General features: G+C 30.6%; 7 protein-coding genes across 7 annotated transcripts; 5 read left to right on the forward strand and 2 right to left on the reverse strand.

Annotated features, from left to right (window-relative positions):
* Positions 1-73: 73 nt before the first annotated feature.
* NAEGRDRAFT_45209 (uncharacterized protein) lies at positions 74-1255 on the forward strand (the record flags this gene model as incomplete). Its single annotated transcript, XM_002683192.1, has 1 exon — positions 74-1255. The coding sequence occupies one exon, from the start codon at positions 74-76 to the stop codon at positions 1253-1255; it is 1182 nt and encodes a 393-aa protein (XP_002683238.1).
* A 650-nt stretch (positions 1256-1905) lies between these two features.
* On the forward strand, positions 1906-2265 carry NAEGRDRAFT_61515 (uncharacterized protein; the record flags this gene model as incomplete). The annotated part of the gene is made up of 1 exon (XM_002683193.1): positions 1906-2265. One exon carries the CDS (start codon positions 1906-1908, stop codon positions 2263-2265), a length of 360 nt encoding a protein of 119 aa, XP_002683239.1.
* A 3881-nt stretch (positions 2266-6146) lies between these two features.
* NAEGRDRAFT_45210 (uncharacterized protein) lies at positions 6147-11073 on the forward strand (the record flags this gene model as incomplete). The annotated part of the gene is made up of 2 exons (XM_002683194.1): positions 6147-7385; positions 7609-11073. 2 exons carry the CDS (start codon positions 6147-6149, stop codon positions 11071-11073), a joined length of 4704 nt encoding a protein of 1567 aa, XP_002683240.1.
* Positions 11074-12431: 1358 nt separating this feature from the next.
* Positions 12432-14019, forward strand: NAEGRDRAFT_56534 (uncharacterized protein; the record flags this gene model as incomplete). Its single annotated transcript, XM_002683195.1, has 1 exon — positions 12432-14019. The coding sequence occupies one exon, from the start codon at positions 12432-12434 to the stop codon at positions 13548-13550; it is 1119 nt and encodes a 372-aa protein (XP_002683241.1). The 3' UTR covers positions 13551-14019.
* Positions 14020-14219: 200 nt separating this feature from the next.
* NAEGRDRAFT_45212 (uncharacterized protein) lies at positions 14220-15284 on the reverse strand (the record flags this gene model as incomplete). The annotated part of the gene is made up of 1 exon (XM_002683517.1): positions 14220-15284. One exon carries the CDS (start codon positions 15282-15284, stop codon positions 14220-14222), a length of 1065 nt encoding a protein of 354 aa, XP_002683563.1.
* A 74-nt stretch (positions 15285-15358) lies between these two features.
* NAEGRDRAFT_77810 (uncharacterized protein) lies at positions 15359-16049 on the reverse strand (the record flags this gene model as incomplete). Its single annotated transcript, XM_002683518.1, has 1 exon — positions 15359-16049. The coding sequence occupies one exon, from the start codon at positions 16047-16049 to the stop codon at positions 15393-15395; it is 657 nt and encodes a 218-aa protein (XP_002683564.1). The 3' UTR covers positions 15359-15392.
* Positions 16050-16406: 357 nt separating this feature from the next.
* Positions 16407-19785, forward strand: NAEGRDRAFT_77811 (uncharacterized protein; the record flags this gene model as incomplete). The annotated part of the gene is made up of 2 exons (XM_002683196.1): positions 16407-16589; positions 16697-19785. The coding sequence occupies 2 exons, from the start codon at positions 16407-16409 to the stop codon at positions 19760-19762; spliced, it is 3249 nt and encodes a 1082-aa protein (XP_002683242.1). The 3' UTR covers positions 19763-19785.
* Positions 19786-20773: the final 988 nt, after the last annotated feature.

A 20773-nucleotide genomic window follows, 5' to 3' on the forward strand; every position in this document is an offset into this window, starting at 1 on the left:
TACAATATATCAATGCTCCAAGAAACCTTTGAGTTTTCTGTTCACCCAACATGAAAAAATTCAATCAAAAAAAATGTTCAACAATAATTCATTGCGTAAAGTTTTAAATGTTACCCTTGCGACTCATCACACTTCCGTTTCAACATTTGGCTTGTTTTCATCACGATGGAATTGCCTCTCGAGACGATGCTATGCGACAGTAGTTACTAAAACTACTACAGCCAACACCAACACTACAATAACAAACAATCACTCTCAACAACAAATTGATATTCAGCAAACACCAATTTTAAATAGTTCCACGAAAATCCAAATATCCAAGAGCGGGAAGATTTATACTGAAACGAATTTAACACCTGGATTACAAAAATTCTTGGAAAAATCCAGAATCATTAACAGAGAGTTAGCAAAAAGTGGAACACCTGAAAATAAGGACACCAAATTGGATAACGATACAGATGCTCATTTACAAACATTATTACTGAGAAGTGTCACTCATGCATCTTATGGAACTGGTAAAGTTAGGAGTCAAGAACGATTGAGTTTTATTGGATCATTTGTATTGAATATGGTTTTAACAGAAATAATTTCTCAAAAGTATATGGTTAATCAAAATAATTGTGGACGCGAGAATTTTAACACTGTCAATCTTATCAAATCCATCTACAATAATAGATCATTTTTGGCCTTTATTGTGGCTAATCAATATTGGAATTTGTCAAATCAATACAACAATAAGACAGTTGAAAATGATACTAAATTGAACAAATCATTGAATCAAATTTGTACCAAATATAATATTACAGACTTGAATGATAATATAATTGAAGTAGATAACGAGCATTATACATTACGTGTTGTTGGATGGAATGAAATGTCATTCAAATCACAAGTTGAAATTTTATCCAATACAGTCAATGCTATCATTGGTACTATTTACAGTAAATGTGGATTACAAGTTGCTAGAGAATTTATTGAAGAAGAGATTATAAAGGAAAGACCAGCAGTAGTTTACAAAAAGTTATTATTGCTCGACGAACCACAAATGGTACTGAATGATTTAGCCTCCTCTCAATATTATGCATCCATCAAATTCATTGAAGAGTATGTAAAGGCCAATAATTGTCACAAATGCACCATCTATGTCAAACAAAATGTAATTGGTGATGCCAACGCCAAAGACAATTTCAAAGCTAAAAAATTGGCTTGTTTTGATGGTTTGATGAGATTCCAATCCATGATACCATCCTATTAGAAATAAATTATTTATACCTTACTAATAATACTCATCATCGTTTAGCGTGCTACTACCACCTTATTGGCCCACCGTTTTTTTTAACTCTATTAGTAAAAAAAATAGTTTGAGAATAATAACCATGGGGGAAGAGCTACCACCACGTAAAATATTCTTCCTCTCTCAATTTGCATTTGGGTCAGCTTGTTGTTTTGTGATTTGTTTTATAGTATGGTTGGGAGTGTTTTTTGGAAGCAATTTCTATGGTAAGTTAATATGGTATGATTGGAATTTTAGTATGAAATTTTGTACTGTAGAAATTAGAGTTAAGGAAACTTTCCTTCCGACAACTTGTAAGGTTAGTAGTGTCTATTAAGACCCTCTTAAAATCCTGAATCAACAAAAAGGTAATTAAAAGAGAAGTTCTCTCATACAAACACTGTGAAACTAGTTGCTTTGGTTGTAACGAGTGTGAATATTCTAAATTGCCTTCTTGCAATAATGCTGATTCTTATTTAACCTATAACTCATCTGCCTATTGTTGTGGAGGTTACATATGTTGCAGTGAGTGTGATTGTGATGAAAAAGATCGCCACTGTCGATGCTGTCACAGTATCAGTCATCAAAAATGTAGAATGGATTGTTTTGAATATTGGAGGGGAGAAATTACAATGGAATATTTGACCGTGGAAAACAAGACAATTGGTTCACTAATGGTTAAGGATTGCAGAAACGAATTTTCTTGCATTGACATGTATTTTGATTTGTGGAAAGTGAATCAGACTGGACAATGTTTCTATAATCCTATGAGACCATCAGAGTTTGCCACAAAGAATACCTATAACATGGATGCTTTTAGTGCCATGTATGTTTTTGCAAGCTTTATAATATTATACTGTTTGCTTTGTGTTCCAAGTTGTACTATCTTTGCATATCTTAAAAGAAATAAGAGTAACGGAGATCAATTAACGAATATTCATCCTCCAATAACTATTGTTTCAACAGAACCAAATGTGGATTACAATGTCTGATAATGTGTGTCTTTTGTTGCCTGTTTGAATTGGCCGTAATTAAATTTTAAGGTAATAGAAACTAGAGTATGATGAGTAATACCTTTATGAATATATATTGTATTTCCTTTAGAATCTAGTAATTTGGTTACCTTGGTAAGTCAAGTGTTGTATATTTTCACTTTATTAGTTGTAAATGACTTTGAGAATAAATATATATATATAAACAGTTACAATTTAATTTGATTGCAATAATCTAAATGAAAAGCTATTAAAAGTACTTTCTTTTTATTAGAGATCCCATGTTTCCCATTTAATATCGAGTAGTAAAAATATGTAAATTAAAAAATGGAAAAAATGTTGAGTTTTGGTATTTTTTTAAAAAATGTTTTTTTCAAAAAAATTTCGATAAAAACTAGAAATTTATTAGTATTTCAATGAAAAATACGAATTTTCATACATGCGTTGGTGGGATATGTTTGTCATATTAGATATTTAATAAAAATAAAATAAAAATTTTCGCATGCATTTATATATATATATAAATACATCCGAAAAAATTTTTGTTGAAAGTTGGTTTATTAGATGGTTAAATTGGTTTATCTGAAAAATCATTTAAAAGTGATTTAGATATAAAGATAATGAAATTAATTGAAAATTAAGAAGCTAAAATAAATTTTCAAAAATTTATCGATTTGAAATTTAGAAAAGCTTAACAAAGTAATATAAAAAACCATTAATTTTTAAAAATCTTCTAAAGTTGGTATTATCATTATGAAGATTATTGATTGGAAGTAATAATCTTTATGGTAAATCCAAAGAAAATGAATTCAAAGAAAGAACAAACTTTGTAAAAATATTACAAAAACACTGTTATTAGAAGTAGTAAAAGTAGAGTGATAGTTGTTTATTAAAACAAAGAAAAACTCTTACAACAAGAAATAGACAACTAGATTCATGGAGGTTGATGGAGTGATAAGTTTAAAAATAAATGGTCCAACTAATATCTAACATCAATTAAAATATATATATATATATATATATATATATTTCAAATATCATCATTTGACTACTTTCAGCTTTTATTGTTAAAAACATAAATAAATTTCCGGTGTTTATTACAACTAGGTAAAACTGAAACGGTGCTACTAAGTTGATTAAGGAACCAGGTCAACAAATGATCCTGTCTTGTTCCTGATAGTGATATCCACTTGATATCAACTACCAAGCAATACTACAAAAGCTATTGCTTTAGATAATTGGCTATCCAAATGAAAATGTCATTTGATCAAATTATCTGTCACCAAATTGGATATGATCAAATGAAATCCAATAAAATAATAAATTATTAAAAAATTATTGACTTACTAGATCTGAAATTTCTATTGAAATTATTTTGTGTTAGGGTGGGGTGGTGGGAATTCTTTAGCCACTTGTGGTGTGAAAGTGGCAAGTAAATCTTTTAATGATGATGCCATTCTTGTAAATTTTTAAAATTGTTTTTGAAATTTGCTAGTTGACACTTATTTTATTGTTGTTAATAAACCTACATAAGCTTAACGCTTACTGCGAAAAAATAAAACACAAAAAATCAATTCAACTCAAAAACAAATTTTGTGAAAACTTGAATTTAGACTAAACTACCTAAACGGTACTACTAAGTTTACCATTGTTACACTGAGATATTATGATCTTTTTTGGTTTTTTCATTTGTTTGGTTAGTCAATTTGAAGTTTTGAAAAAAGTTGAAGCTGTAGTAGTTTTTGGTTCATCAAAAGCAGTTTTTGGTAATTCAAATCAAGAAACAAGGTAATTTAGAATTTTCTAATAAAATTAAAGAACCAATTGTTTATTAGAAAATAATATACATCATCTTCCTTCAAAACATAATTCCTTAAACATTTCGAGTCTTTCAAACCTAGTTATTTAAAGCTGAAACAATCGGTGTTTTATTTTTGAGACCTGCTTTTATAAATATAAATCTTGTACGATTGAATGAGTTTATTGATGTTAAGAAAAGAACATAGGAAGAATATATTTATCACAAGATTCACAAAGAAAATCAAGGAGGGATTATTGAAGTTCATTTTAAAAACACAAACATGCAATTTTATTGTACCTTAAAAAGAATTTTATAAGCATCCTTAAGACGTTATTTGATTCAACCAATTGGTTGAGTAGGTATTTTAAGAGAATATAATGAATAATTTGGAGCATTTTGGAATGAATTTTTTTTTATAAATAATTTGATAAATCATATTCTCAATTTAAATGTAGAGAAATAGAAAATTATTATGAAGGCTATTTACAACTCATTTTACAGGAAATACTTATATTTAAGAAACGAACTAAGTGTTCGAATACTTGATTGCCCTAATTAATCATCTGTTCATGTTGTTTTTGAATTGTTGATTTTATCATTAAATAAATCACCAAATCAACAATCAACCAACATGAAATAACTTTGTAGTTGTTATATTTAAAAGATGTTAGGGTTTTGTTATTTATTGAATACAGAATAATAAAAGAATCAATTTGGTTTTCCTGATGAATTAAAAAATGTGTTTGATGTGTCGGCATTTTTGTAATAACTGTCTAATAGAATATAATTTGACAACAAATTCAGGCTAGAAATTACATTTCAATTTATGAAATAAACTTTATTTCATATCATGGTTATTTAAAATACAATATCTCAAAAATGGATCTTGTGTATTAAATAAGATAATTAGTTCGTTTCTGTTTTAGGTTTGAAAAAAATTTCAAATAAAATACCCTTCATTAAATCCAAGTTTAAAAAATGTCTTTCATTGTAAGAGGGGTTAAAGATGGACATTTTATTGCATTACATTTTGATCGGAATAATAATGAATTGATAGAGGAATGGTTTGAGTGGAATGGTAATGATTTAGCATTAAAGAAATCCTCCATATTGCAATTATTTACATCACATCCTCCTATCAATCAAGTAGAATTGTTTGAAATATTTAATACAACTATCGGAATGTAGGTAGAATTTAACGAATTATGTGATTTTAATATAATTCATAGATCACAAATATACATGGTATCACTATTAAATAATTATCAAACCATGATGATTCATGTAAAATTGTGTGGACAAATGAATAATAATTGGTTAAAGTGTTTTGAAATGGATACAAGTGATCAATTTAATGAAAAATCTAAATTGGAAATATATGGATTGGATGGGCCTAATTTTATTATGAAACAGGATTCACACTTGTTTTATATTAATTCTAATAATGAGGTATTATTTACGAATTTAAATGAAGAAGAATCGAGTGACGTGAAATTTAAAATTATTTATTGTGATTACATTGGTGGTGATAGAGATTTTGTTAATATTGTATTGGCATCGAATAAGAATCAGTACAGTTTATTTAATGTACCAGTTTGTTGTTCTCGTAATGAGTGTTCATTCATTGAGTGGTGTGACAAGATTAATGATCAATTTAAACTACCTCAAGCAACTTTTTCAACACATAGTTCCTGTTTAGCATTTCACAACGATTCTACATTTATTGGAAGTGTGGAGAAACAGATATTAATATTCAAAGATAATTTAATTAATAAGTGTATAGAAATCAAGTCTATTCCCGTTAAAATTAATGTATTGACAATTAATAGCCATCCAGTAAAGGAAGAATATCTGATTGTACACACATCCGATAGACGAGTGAGTATAGTTTCACTTCTCGACTACTCTATTCAACAAGGTATGTGTTTCAAAATAGACTATTAATCTTTAATCTACTCTAGAAATCCAAGGTGTTTTAGAATATCATATTGGGGATTTTATGTATTCAGGTTCTCAACAATTAATTTGTTTTCATACTGAATTGAGTTTTGGGAAAGTATCATACACACTTATACCTAATATGAACGAATCCATTACTGATGGAAACATTACCATTAAAGAGAAGAATATTAAGGGAAAGCACTTGTATTCCGTTCTGAGATCTCTTGCATCACGAATTGAACAATGTCACCATGATTTAACCAAAATTGAGAGCAATACCTTTTTCAAATCTCAATTAATTCAACATCAACAAGAGGTCACTCTGGATATTTTGAAAGGTATCAACTCTAGCTCTACCGAAATCGAGGCTTTGGATGAAAATGAAGAGTTGGAAATTGGCACTAGGATTTTATTCAAAAATAATTCAATTAATTTTGGAAATACTTTATTCTATGATAAAAGAATAGAAGGAAAAAATAACAAGGATACATCAGATATCACCATTCAGTATGCTTCTCAATCCTTTAATATTAATCAGTGGACAATAAGAACGATGTTCAATAAGTGTAATCCCAACTTGGATTTATTAATAGTACCAATTTCAAACACTGTTAATATGGAGAGTGAAATATTCAAATCTGAAAACTCTGAAACATCTGATCTCGTCCTGAAAATGAAAACTCCCCAACACTATTCAGATCCAAATCTCTCTGTAAAGTGTATGGTTATCAAGAGAGATACCACCAACCCAAATCAAACTCAATTCGAATATCTTGGAAGTATTCAACCTTCAAGCACGGATAAACTATTTGGAATCAAGCCATCCCCCATAGAAATTGAACAACCTGATATCCAACATGTACAATTCATTTTGATGAGGAACAACAAATCACATTCTGGCACTTCAATAGAGCAAATACTAAAAGAGTGCCTCTCCAATGAGCTAGGTATGAATATTTCAGAAAATCCTTCAAAAACTGACTCGCCAACAATACCGACTACCAATTTTGAATTTAACACACTCTCTAAGGGTTACAGTTCATCCCTCTACTATCGAGTCCAATATTATAGTGAACAAGTTGTTGAAAATGAAAGTTCATTAATATGTAATCTATATGCAGATACCAATGAAACTGTCATGTTAGTGATTGAGAAAATTCAACAAACCCTAAAATCTGAAAATGTTATACTCCTTCTCTCACCTCTAACAATGATGAACGATCGAAGGGAATTAATATCAAGTTTATCAAGGGAAATCAAGCACGTCATTTTCAAATTACACGATCATGTTAAAAAGATGACACTAATGAACCCACAAGAGAGGGAAATTCAAAACGACATTCTTATCTATCTTCAATTACAAATGGAAAGTGATAAGGTAATTTCAAAATTATTGGAATAAAAAAGATCTTTCAAAATTAAAAAAATAAATGAAAGCCATCTCCAATGCCAAAACACGATTCAGTCGGCAAACACAAGATGGCCACAAATCGGATCAATTATTAATTAATGATCAAATATTGAAAAATTCAGTATATGAATATGAGCGGAATGTATTATTATTATTCATGTTGCAACAACATTCGGAATTGTTGAATCAGAGTGATAGGGAATATATTAAGAATATTAAAAGTGATGATATTGATCATGTTAATGAATTGAGTAATATTACAGATATTCATTACGTTATGAATCATTTAACTAGAAAACTTTCTATTGATTTGACAAAATTTGATTTGAATAAGAAGAAGGAATTAATTCAAGACACACAAATGATTCATCATCCTCCATCAACAACACAACAAAACTTGGGAAAATCTCCAGGTATTAAAAAACCATTACCACTCACACCACAAAATGCTTTCGCAATTAATTCACAACAACAACAATTTGATTCTACTATTAATTCATTGGACAATAATCCAGTTAGTATTATCAATACTTCTTCTATTCCTTCACCAACTAAAATTAATACATTTACCGAACCAATACTATCAACACCAACAAGTATTACAACTTCTGTTAATGAAAGTGGCACATTGTACCCAAGTATTACTACTCCTGTTAATGAAGTTTCCTCTCCAATTGCCGAGAAGAGAATTAAACCTCTTCCAAAGCCAGCCCTATTAGATACTAAAGAAATCATGTACACAACCATTATGGGAAGTACAAAGGAAAATACTGATCAATTTTGGAAACTTGATAGTTATAATGAGCTCAAATCGCTCAGTTATGAAATTTTATTATTAAATTCTAATGGTCTGGTAGATTTCAGTGGAAATAGAGAAAATTTGGATGCAATTTTGAATACTGTTAGAAAATATTGTGGAGTTTCAAAGAATGAACATTTTGAGATGGTTAAACGAGTTACCAATTCTGCTTCATTTACCAATTCTCTAAATACAATAGATAGTGTCGAATATTATCAAACTATTTCAAAAATTAAATTACAACCAAGTACAGATTCCAAAACTTCTCTCCAATTATGGAAACTCATTGGATTAGTTTTGAAGAATGAAAATTTAGATATCATCAAACAATATTCACAAGTTTTCTATAACAACTTGTTACTATTTTTGAAACAACAAACAAATATTAATTTCAAACTGAATAACATTACATTTACCGACATGCAAAAACTGGAAGAATTTTTGAATGAGGAGTTTACAAATTTTGATGACAGCGATTCTATTAATGACATCATTCAAATTTACACAAAATTGAATTCTGACATTGTAACTCCGCTAATCAAACAAATACCTTCTACAGGTGATTTAATTCCCTACTTGTATCCTTTGAATATCAAGCTCTACTCTTACTTGTCAGATACTAGAGTGTTGAGCCTTTTAAAGCTGGCCAAGAGTGGTGAAATTGAGATACCATACGATATTGATGATGTTATGAATGATGAAATTGATTTGAGCGACATCTTTATTGATCTTATTGAAGATGAAGAAGTAACCAAGAGTTTAAAGTTGCACCGTAAAGTATTGAACATTTCTGAAACGATGGACATTATGTGCTATATTGATTCTGTGTTCAGAATGGAACAAAATTGTCAAACAGATACAGATCTACTTTTACTGTGTGATCGTTACCTTTTATGCCTTTTACAATACTATATCAAACATACCAAATTTTCAAATTATTCAAAAGAGGAACTCTCATTGTACAATAATGTATTTAATAATATGAGACACATTTTGGGTAATTCACTCATGGATTTCACATCTAGTTATACTATCGATCATGAAGTATTTTCCTCCCATCTCAAACTCTTTAAATATGTCTATTACATTATGCAAAAGAATGAAAATAATTTGACCAACTTGAGTACAGTATTTGACTATATCACCAAGCTTTCAATGAGAAAGCAATATGAAAGAATCAAATCTAGTAATATGCATTCTGCTTCAGAACAAGCAGGAAGTAATAACATAATTGATGACAGTGTTGTATTGGATGAACTGGTCAAGTTTGGTAAAGATATCCTTGAAGAATTATCCTACCAACAATCAACCTTCTTTACTTACTTGGGCTCTAAAGATTATTATCCAAATGCCTTTATCGATTCCCTGTACTTGAATTTGTCAAATTATTTGAAGGATGTTCAGACAGTATTTTCAAAGTATGTTAAAACAGAAGTTTCTGGAGGAGTTTTTGAAATATTCGAAATATTTGAATCATTTTTGAAAATATTCAATGAATACTTGTTCAATGATGAAGAGTTAGAGTTGACTGATTTGGAAAATATAAGAAAAGAATATCCATTCAAAATGTCAAAACTGTTCGAACCAAACATTTCAATACTCAGAGTACCAATGAATAATTGGATGAATAACATTCAAAATCAATACTTTAAATATCTGGAAAATTCTGTAAAATTGGAAAAGTTTGAACCTATCAGTCAGGAGGTTATGTATTCCTCTTCACATGTTGACCTTTTCACATTCGTCAGACAGGGTTTACCAACTCTGTACAAGTTGTGCATGCCGAATGCTATGGAATATTTCAGACATTTTAATCAATGCCTGTCTGGACTCATGCAAAGGTATTGTGTCCATATGGTTCATAACTTGCCAAAAGTTGAAGATTTTATTCCAAAAAAGATACAACCATTTTCTTCAATTACAGTAAACACTTCAGGTAATGGTGTTCTCAAAAAGCTAATGTCATCAGGAGAAACTGCTGACAACACCAATGGATTTATAACACCAAGATTTGAATCAAATGGTATTAGTTACGAAGAATTGTTTGTGAGATTGGCCAATTTGGTCAACACTAGAAGACAATATATCAAGGTTGTGAAGGAACTCATTGAAAAATCAGATAATTACCGCTTACTCTTTGTTGGTAAGACGAATACCAATAGTACATCTCTTCCAGCAACGTTACTCCCTATTGATTTTTATTCCAACTTGGAAGGTACATCAGAACTTTTGAAAGATTTCATCAAACAACTAACTGAAATAATAGGATGTAGAAATATCTATCACGAACTTTATAATAATTTATTTGGAGAACTTTATTTGCCAACTGTTAAGGATATGACTCTTTCCAAAATGATTGAGGACTACTTTGAACCATGCTTGGAGTCTCTAGTAGAAATGACAGATGATCCAAACTGTGTAGAGTGGATTATTATGTCCATGTTTAGACATTTAATCAAATCCTTACAGTTTATCATTATTGATGGATACATTTCTCAAAATGAGTTCCATTTGAATAAGAGGCAATACAGTGCTTCCGATACAAAATATTTCCTTTCTGATTTGAGTTTGATTGAGAAATTCTTTTATAGTGATGGAGAAGGTATTTCGGATTGGAATTTTATTATTCAGACAACTGGTTTCTTGAAGAATGTGATTGCGAATGTAATGGACAAAGCTTCAGAATATTTAATCAATGGATCAAACCAAAATCCAGCTTTTGAAACTCTCTCAGCAAGTATCACACCAAAAACTCCATTTTCTAAAAATGTTGTCTACAAGGTTTTATTTAATAGAACTGATCTGCATGCTAAAAAGTTCATTAAGAATCACAAATTCAGGTATGGCTATGAATAAATTGTTTATTCAATAACATTGGTTACTACTTGCTATCTTTTACAGAATATAATTTCAGAATTTCCTTTCGCAACCTCAATTTCTGTCTCTCAGCTCCAATTACAGAGATGGGCACATCGTGTGTATCCATTATGGAGAGCACATCTGCTTGAGGAGTTGCTGGTTGATTTTGAGTTGAATTCCTACTATATCCAACATTTACAACATGTTGATAAAATGATTCACAAAATTCTGCAAATGCTAGTTTCCCATCATTTTCATTAATGTATTTCAATCTCATTTGAACTGCCTTCTCCAATATCGTTTGCATATTTTCAACATTTGGCTTTGAAAACTCTTGTTGTCCCAAAATGTGAGTTATTGATTTGGTTACAATGTTAGTTGGCACAGGAATGAAGAATGATTTGTGAAATATTGAATCAAAAATCAATTCAAAGAATTCAAAGTAAAACAGAAATGTTCTAAAACATAGAATAAATGATTGAAATGCTGGTAATTCAATCAGTTTCTTTTCCTCACTTCCTTGCACATCAAATAACATTTCCGGTAATTGTTCATATATTTCCTTATTCTTAATTATTGTGCTGTACATTACAATACTATTATACAAACTATGCATTATACTCTCTGGGAAATCCTCACATAGCAATAAAATTAATTGGTAATATTCAGAAAAATTCATTTCTAAGTTGTGATGATGGCAAAAATTCTACTTAAATACTACTTACTCTGTTCGTTACTGATCTTGGAATAGATCTGTTCAAAATAATCTGTAAAACTCAATCTATTTCTTGGTGTTGAATGAATATAGGAATAAGGTTTATGAATGATATGTAATCCACTAATCACTTGTTTAAAACTTTAGGTACATTATTAGAATTTAGAAATTTCCATCATTACTATTCAAACCTACTAATTAGCCAGAAATTGTAAGGGATCATCATCCCTCGCAAATATCAGTTGAGAAAGTACATCATTCAAATAAAAATTCATTTGAAATCTCTTCAAATAGTCATCACCATCATGATGAAAGAATTGAGGTTTTGGCTGTGTTGTATTATCCTTTTGCAAGTTTGATGAGGATTTCTTTTTAAATGCCGATGGCGATGTTTTTGTATTCAAATAATCAGAGTTTGATCGTGTAATTCCGGCACCGCTAGGATGTTGACTCATTTTTTTGTTCTTTGTTCCCGCTTAATTTCCTTATTAATTTTAATATTATAAAAATATTAATAATTATTTAATCTCGTATTTTGTAAATATTAAAAAAATGAATGAAAACAGAACCTTTCTATCCACCGTGATGAACATTGTATGTACATTACCAACAAGAATTATGGTTAACACAACCATTTCAGATGTTTCCACGAGTGATTGACAATTTAACAGTAATTAGTGGATTGAAGAATAATTCATCGGATGCCATTCGGAGAGTCATTGGGAGTGATAGAGAAATGTTTGATAGACTTGATCCTGAAACTTTGCAAATAATTAAACACGATTTGGAAGCACAAAAATCATCAATCTATTCCTCGTCAAGTAAAGGCAATAATGGACAAGAATTTGATAGGGAAATTATGTCCACTAATGATGATATTAATCAACAACAACAATGGAAGAGAAATTCAGCTCTTGATAATGAAATTAAAAAACAAGAATCATTCAATCAGAGGATTTCGGAAATTGCCAATAGCAATATAGTCAATTTGGAGGAAAAAGCAAGTGGAAAGAAAGGAAAGGGATTATTGGATGAATTTCTAGTAGATCCTAGCGAAGAAAATGTACTTACCACAAGAAGAGCCAAATCTACTCTCAATGTTTCAACATCAAGTGCTGAAAATGTTTTTGATCTGTATGCAAGAGCCTTACCAGAATTGAGAGCAGAGCTCAGACAAAAAGGATTAAAGCAAGTGGGATTTATTAAATTCAATAAGGATAGTAATAAGGCGGTGGAAAATTTGAGATTGACTTCAAAAGAAAATTTTAAACATGATGCTTTTAATCCTCTTGCTTTGGAAGATCCATCTTTGAGAGTTTTGGCACCAAAACAATGGAAAGGAAGTTTACCGTCACCTGCCAAGGATGATATTATTCAATCAGCGATCAATGGTTTAAAAACACATTTCGAGCTCAATAATAATTTTCTAGTTCAAGGAGATCCAATATCCTATGACTTTATGGTGTCTCAGGAAAATACAGAATCAAAAGCTTTAGATACACTCACCATTCAGCTTGTAATTACCCTAACCCATGCTGATACCTCTAGAACATTGACTCAAACAAAGAAAATTTTCAAATTCAATGAAGATTCACCATTCGAGATTGTAAAACCTTTACAAACTTTGAATCTGAATACCAAATATATGGATTTAGGAAGTTATCAGTTATTTGCACAAGTATTTCTATTCCTTCCAAACAGTACTCATTCATCAATTCTGTCCTCTCATGGTCCTTTTGATATTTTCTTGACAAGATAGGCATTATAGTGGTTTTTCAGCATTGCAATAGTATTATTGTATTATACTATTGCTCTTTTAGAATTTGGAAAAGAGTGTAAAGCTTAGAGTTGACTGGATTAGTATCATGTTTTTCAATTCCTTTTTCTATTGGTATGATAGCTCCATACTTGCTATCAATCAAGTGAGTCATGAGTAGTTTCTTATAATTTTCCTGATTTAACAGGTCAAGGTAGGCATCCATAGCCAGCTTCACCATCTCAAAAATAGTATTAAATTCAGGATATTCTTCTATAATTTCTTTTCTATATTGCTCTATTGACTGTAGCAGCTCCTTTTTAAACATGGAAATATCTAAAAGATAAGAGATGAATTTGAGTAGTTTTTTCTCTTTTTTCAAATTATAAAGTAGGCTCAGATAAATGTGAGCTCTCTTGTTGTACATCTCAATAAATCTAGAAACATGCTTCATGTGTCTGGCTTTGGTTTCAAGAAGTAATTTTTGGGCATTCCTAGTTGTGTTTTTCTCGATTAAAGGAATACACTCTGTATAAATAATATGAAAATAAATATTGTAAAACTCTGTCTTGAATCTGAATTTTTTGATTTGGTCTGTATCAAATTCTTCCTCAGGTTTTTCAATTAATTCCTTAATTTGAGGATCATTTTCTAGAATGTCACTAATTATATTTAATATTTTTCTAAAATTCCTACTAATACATACTTGTACATTGATTCTATAGTTTGTAAAAACTCATTTCTCACAAGTTCTTCATCTATTTTTGAATAGTCAACCGCTAAGTTTACACTCTCTACGTTTGAAAATCGGATTTGGGACAACCTATTTTGTTTTTCGATAGACAATTCCACCTCCTCGTTAGATCCTGTCCATAGAAATGACCTCAAGTCAATTCTATAGGTTTGTTTTTGTAAATTTCTAGTAAAGGTACACAATTTTTGTAACTTGTTATAAATCTCTGCTCTTTCCAAGCACAGAGCATCACTTGATTCATTAAATTGCTTTAAAAATTGATTATCCTCCTCTGAGAATCCATTCTTATCCACAATATATTTCAAAGTTTTATCCAATAATACTTTCAATAATTGTTTTTGATTTTTTACAATACTATCTTCAGTGTTAATTGTGTAAATATCAGGAAACGTTTGCCATAGAGTTATTAATTCATGATCATTTAAAGTAACATAATCATTCAATTCTTTCAAAATTTCCTTCCTAATTGACTTTTTGTAATACTGTTGGGTGATTCTTGTCAATTCATGATCTACATCTCTAATTTGTGGTATACCCTTCCTTATCGATTCAATCACTGATTTATTTACCAATAAATCTTCACTTTCCTCTTCCTTCTTCTCAGTGTCGTTATTCTTCTCATCTCTATGCTTTAACTCCTCCCTCCATCGATATTTCACATATTCTTCCAACATTAAATCCCACCACTCACCAAAACACATTACTTTCAGAAAATCAATATTCTTCTCTTCCAAATCATTGATAATTTCCTTCAAACAATCATGTAATATCCAATTCTTACAAATTTGAATCACCTCCGAAAGTAATAAATTGTTTTCCACCACCTTATCTTGTTCATTATTAGTCAACAGTATACAAGAATGATTTTTCAAATACAATGCACACCATTCTTCAATTTGATATTTTGATTCACGATCATGAATGAATTTTACTTTCCAATATCGTTCCCAGTAGAAATTTAATAAATTCAAATCTTCAGCCATGATGATAATAATCCAGTTGTTAAACGTTGCTTCATAATTTTTTTCTTTTCAAAATAATATTTAATTAATATTTTAATAATTTACAAATAATATTTACTAATTAATAATTTACAACATTGAATAATCCCCATGAACTCTACTAGCACCTCTCGTGGATTGTCTAAATTTTGCAGGTAAGAATAAACAATTGACAACAGCACAAAACAATAAAAACATCACAGCCAACATGATTGTTCTCACAATTGCAAATCCAACATCTCCCTTCCTGGCAATAACTACAATAGAGAGTGTCATGCTTCCAATCGATAATATCATGGCCATCACAAACAAGATGGTATAAATCAGAATTGAAAACAAGTGGAGCTTCCATCTCCCTTTAGAGGCAGCCGCAACACTAACCAATAGAAAGAGAGACATGACGACCATGGTAGCATAGAAAACCATATCCGTAATGCTGTATGCCAAGTAGAGTTGCTCATCGAGAGTATTGAGGAGGATGGTTGTTCGAGCAAAGAAAATTATATACTGAATGATGTTCAAGGCTCCCATAAAGAGGAAGAACAGGGCTAAGAGAATGGATAGAATGCTATTTTCCATCATGTTGGAGATGCTTGATGGAGTTGTTGATGTTGTAGGATTGGATGAAGGCATATTGTAGTGATTGGAGTGATGAGAGGTTGAATCATCATTCGGAACTGTTTTAATGTATTGATCATCATCGTCATCGTTATGATCTCTCAAGAGGGATTGTTGTTGTTGAGACATTTTTATAATTATTGTTGATGATGATTATTGACGTCAATAATATCGTAACATTATAACGAGAAGAACAATTATGTATCTTGCTGTTGAAGGATATCAGTTTGCAAACCAAAATCAGCCAATGTCATTGTTGAATTTTAGAAAATAATTATGCCCTAATTAAAGATCAAAAGAGAGAAAATTCGACAACTTTATACATCTGTTTGCTAGCATGTTGGAAGCATTCCCGATCTACTCGATAGTATTATACAAGTATTATATTAAATAGTTGATAAACATATAACTTGTTAAAAATCAACACTTTTATTGAATACTCTCATTTTTTCATTTGTGAATGCAAATTTTAATGAAAGTAAAAAAATGAACAACAATTCAAAGAATTCATCTCACTTGTTGGAACCATTCAAAGTCATTGGTCTGGTTACGAATCATGTTGTACCAGCTATTAGCTTTCAGTCATCAAACGGTTCTGCTATTGATTCGGATTTAATAGATGATGCTTTAATTTATTCTGCTATTGGAAATACATTTTATGCATACGGGGTATGTTTTTAGTAATAATAACAATATTGAACAATAGCATTTAACAAATTGTAATATCTTTGATTTTCGGAATTTAATGATGAATTTTTAATGATGAAATTTAATAGGTAAAATCACTTATTCATATTGATATTGGTCCACAATTACCAGCACCAATTTGTAATATGCTCGTTGAAAGACAATCTACACTAACAACACATAGTACCTCTCATCCAACTCAACGTGATATTCTCTTTGTTGCTTGTGAAGAACACTCAAAGATTTATGTTTTACGTGGTGCTAGGGAATTGATAACCATTATTGATACATCAAAGGATATGACAATTAAGAGTGGTAAAATAATACAATTACTTAAAATTGGACAATATTTATTAGTATGCTTTGAACATGCTATTGCAATTTATGATACATTCCAAATTGAAGATCCTTTTGTTACTTTATGTGAATTGCCAAAGGATAGTACATTGACTTGTGCTATTCACTTGCAAACATATTTGGATAAATTAATAATAGGAACAAAAGAAGGTCATTTCATTTTGTACAATTTTAGAGTTGGAAAGGAAATTTATCGTTTTTCGAAACATTTAAATACCTTTTTGAAGGAAAAAAAGAAGATTAATGAGGAAGAAGATTTATTACACTCATTGTTAAATACACAAAATACTGATTCAAAGGATGATACTGTAAATGTTAGTGTTACATGCATCAAGGCATCTCCTGCTTTGGATGTTATTGCTGTAGGATTGTCATCAGGTCACACAATGTTGTATCATGTTAAATATGATCACATCATTAATGTTTTTAAACAAACTGGACCTGTTAGTGCCATTTCATTCAGAACAACCTCTCCAACAGTCAGAGAAGAACAACTCTTCAGTCAAACAGTCAATTCTGAAGATTCACTGGCAACAGGTAATCACACTGGTGAAATTTCAATCTTTGATTTGAATAATAATCAACTCATTCACAGAATTAAGAAGAATGACAGACATACAGGTCCAATCACTTGTTGTGAATTCTTACCAGGAGAACCATTCATGATCACTGCTTCCGCTGACAATGTAATGTGTACAGTTGTTTTTGATCGTGTTGACAAACCTCGTGAAGTTGTCTGTAGAATGGGACACAAAAAGGCACCAAAGATTATCAGATTCTACGATCCAATGGGTAATTACATTGTTACTGGTGGTGTTGATGGTCAAATCAGAGTAACTTCCCTTATTGATCCAAAAGAAACAAGACAAATTTCACAAGCTGAAAATTCTCACTTGTGGAAACAAGCCAATAAGAACCAATCTCAAATCGATATTATGCCTGCAGTAACAGATATGGATATTTGTTATTTGAGACAAGACGACTGGAACAATCTTGCTTGTTGTCATTCCAACTTGAACCGTGTGACGTTGTGGAACATTAAATATCTCAGATCTGATAACCAAACTCTCTACAAGCCTGAACTCAAATTTGGTATTCCTCAATCAGTGGCACTCTCTATTTGTGGTAATTTTTCAGTAGTTGGTACAAACAAGGGATATTTGGAAAAGTGGATTGTCCAATCTAAGAATATGAAACACTTGTATACAACAAATGATATCAAGAAGGAGTCTGAAGTTGAAATTAGAAAGGTTTATGATTTCAAGGGAAGACAAAAGAAGTTGAAAAATTATGTTACCAAGTTGGAAAATGTTGCTCACAACTCTTCCATCAACTCTGTTATCATTGATAATACTAACACTAAGGTATGCAGTGGTGGACATGATGGACTTCTCAAGATTTGGAGATTTGATGCCGAAAAGGTTGAAAATGTCAAGGACCAATTAATTGCTAGTTTTGATTTGAAATCACCAATTTTAAAGATGGTCAAGAGTAAGAACTCTGCCTCTGCAAATTTTGTATCTGTTGCAACTGAAAACTTTAAGATCCATGTGTTCGATTTAAATACTTGCAAATTAATTCGTACATTCCACGGTCATCATGTCAATAAGGTTAATGACATGTGCTTTACTCATGATAATCGTTATTTGGTTTCATGTGGTATTGATGGTTACATACTCATTTACGATATTTTAACAGGTCAATTAATTGATTGGTTGCTTCTTCCAAAACCAGCAACCAGTTTAGATTTCCATCCTGAAGGCTTATACTTGGTAACAACACACGTCGGATCAGTAGGTGTTTGTATCTGGGCTAATAAGGCAATTTTCGGTAATGCCTTGTTACAATCTGTTAATGCTCCAAAACCTATTGCTTTGCCATTCAGTGGTGATAGTATGTTTGTTACTGAGCGATCAACAGTTGATGTCAAACTTCTTGAAAATTCCACTGAAAATTCAAAGAAGAAGAGAAAGAGAGCCATGAAGATTTTGTCCAAAGTCGACGATTGGATGAAACAGGATGGAAGTGATAGTGATGATAGTTTATCTGAAGATAGTGACGAAGAAGAAGAGGATGTTAACAATGTAAAGAAGGCTAACAATGATCAAACTTCTATTTCAATTCAAGAACCAGCCAACTTTATCAAACTTTCTGGTTTGCCAAAGTACAAATGGCATTCTCTTACACATTTGGACGAATTAAGAAAGAGAAACAAACTTGATGGTAAGAAGGGTACTCTTGATTTGGAAGAATTAGATGTTTCAGGAGTTGCACCATTCTTCATTCCAACTGAACCAACCTTTGGTAAGAATATTAAATTTGCCGAGAAGTCAACCGAGAGCAAGATTTTACAAAACTCATCTAACAAGATGAATAGAAAGGCCATGTTAACAAATCCACTCATTGCCAACATTAAGAAGGATAAGGATTCTAGCTCAAATAGTTATATCAATACCTTGAAATATATCAAGGAGTCTAATGTTAAACATGTTGATTTGGCTGTAAGAACACTCTCTGCCTTTAACCAATACGAAGAGTACAAGTTGATACTCGACTTTTTCTTGCACTATTTGGAAGTAGAGTATACAGAATTTGATTTGATTCAAGCCATGATTAATTTATTCTTGCAAATACATGCCGAGATCCTTGTGGATGCCATTAGAGATGACGATCAAATCAGACAATTTGTGGATAGACTTTCATCTGCAAACACCAATTCTTTCAAATCTCTCGATGATATGAACAAGTATAACCAATGTATGATTGATTATATGTCATTTGGAGGAGTCTTCATATAAAAAATTTAAATCATTTTACTGTCATTTGATTTTGAAAATATTATTCAATTTTTATTAATAAGGGAGGTATCAATTTTATCCTCCAACCAGTGATCATTTGTTCCAGTAATTCCATTTCATTTGTATATTCTTGTTGAGTGTTGTTATTTTCTTTCGATTTCATTTGAGTGAAATGTTTTTCAATTTTAAATACAGTATTATAATATGAGCCCTCATTGCAATAGAAATACATTTCAATATCCATAATAATTTTCATATATCCATCCACATATGAAAATGACATGTTTAGAATGTCTATTGATTGAATGGTTTCCACTTTTGGGTATGTTAACTCTATTGATTTCAAATCATTTTTACAATTCTCTGGAAGCAATATGCCATACTCGTCAATTAAATCCCTATTCTTTACGATTTCCAAATATTTTACAAGTAAATGATTTTTAAAAACAAAAAACAAGAATAAATCCTTTTCAAATAATGGTTCAAAATCTCTAATATTAATCAAATCTGTTGCACTCCTTGCTTCCGCCAATTGATCTGACTTTGATCTCAAATAATTATTTTTATATTCTGCATCATCCCAAGAATTGAAAAATATATTCTTAAACTCATATTTGTATTCATCTAATTTCCTAATCAATAATTTAGATTTATCATCAATCGAGTCGAGTATTTTTCTAAAATTATAAGAATAGGATATTGGTTTTTTCTGTTTTTGGTATTGCAACAACGCTGAATGTGAATGGAGAGGAAGCAAACAAGTTTTTCCCGTCCTAGAAGAGTACAGTGGTGTACTGTTTCTTATTATTTTTTTCATTTTAATTGCAAGATGACGGTTTCATCATGAGCAAGAACATCATCTTTAAACGACTTGCCATCATCATTTTGATTCAATTCCATCAATAAAGTGTTCTTTCTTTCTGAATTGTTATTTCATAAAATTCTGTGCTTCAACAAAAGTTTGATAATTTTTGAATCTAAAAAAAATTTGAACATTTGCTAGGAGCCTCT

This window comes from Naegleria gruberi (assembly GCF_000004985.1).
Source record: "Naegleria gruberi genomic scaffold NAEGRscaffold_1, whole genome shotgun sequence".
Classification (NCBI taxonomy): domain Eukaryota; phylum Heterolobosea; class Eutetramitea; order Acrasida; family Naegleriidae; genus Naegleria; species Naegleria gruberi.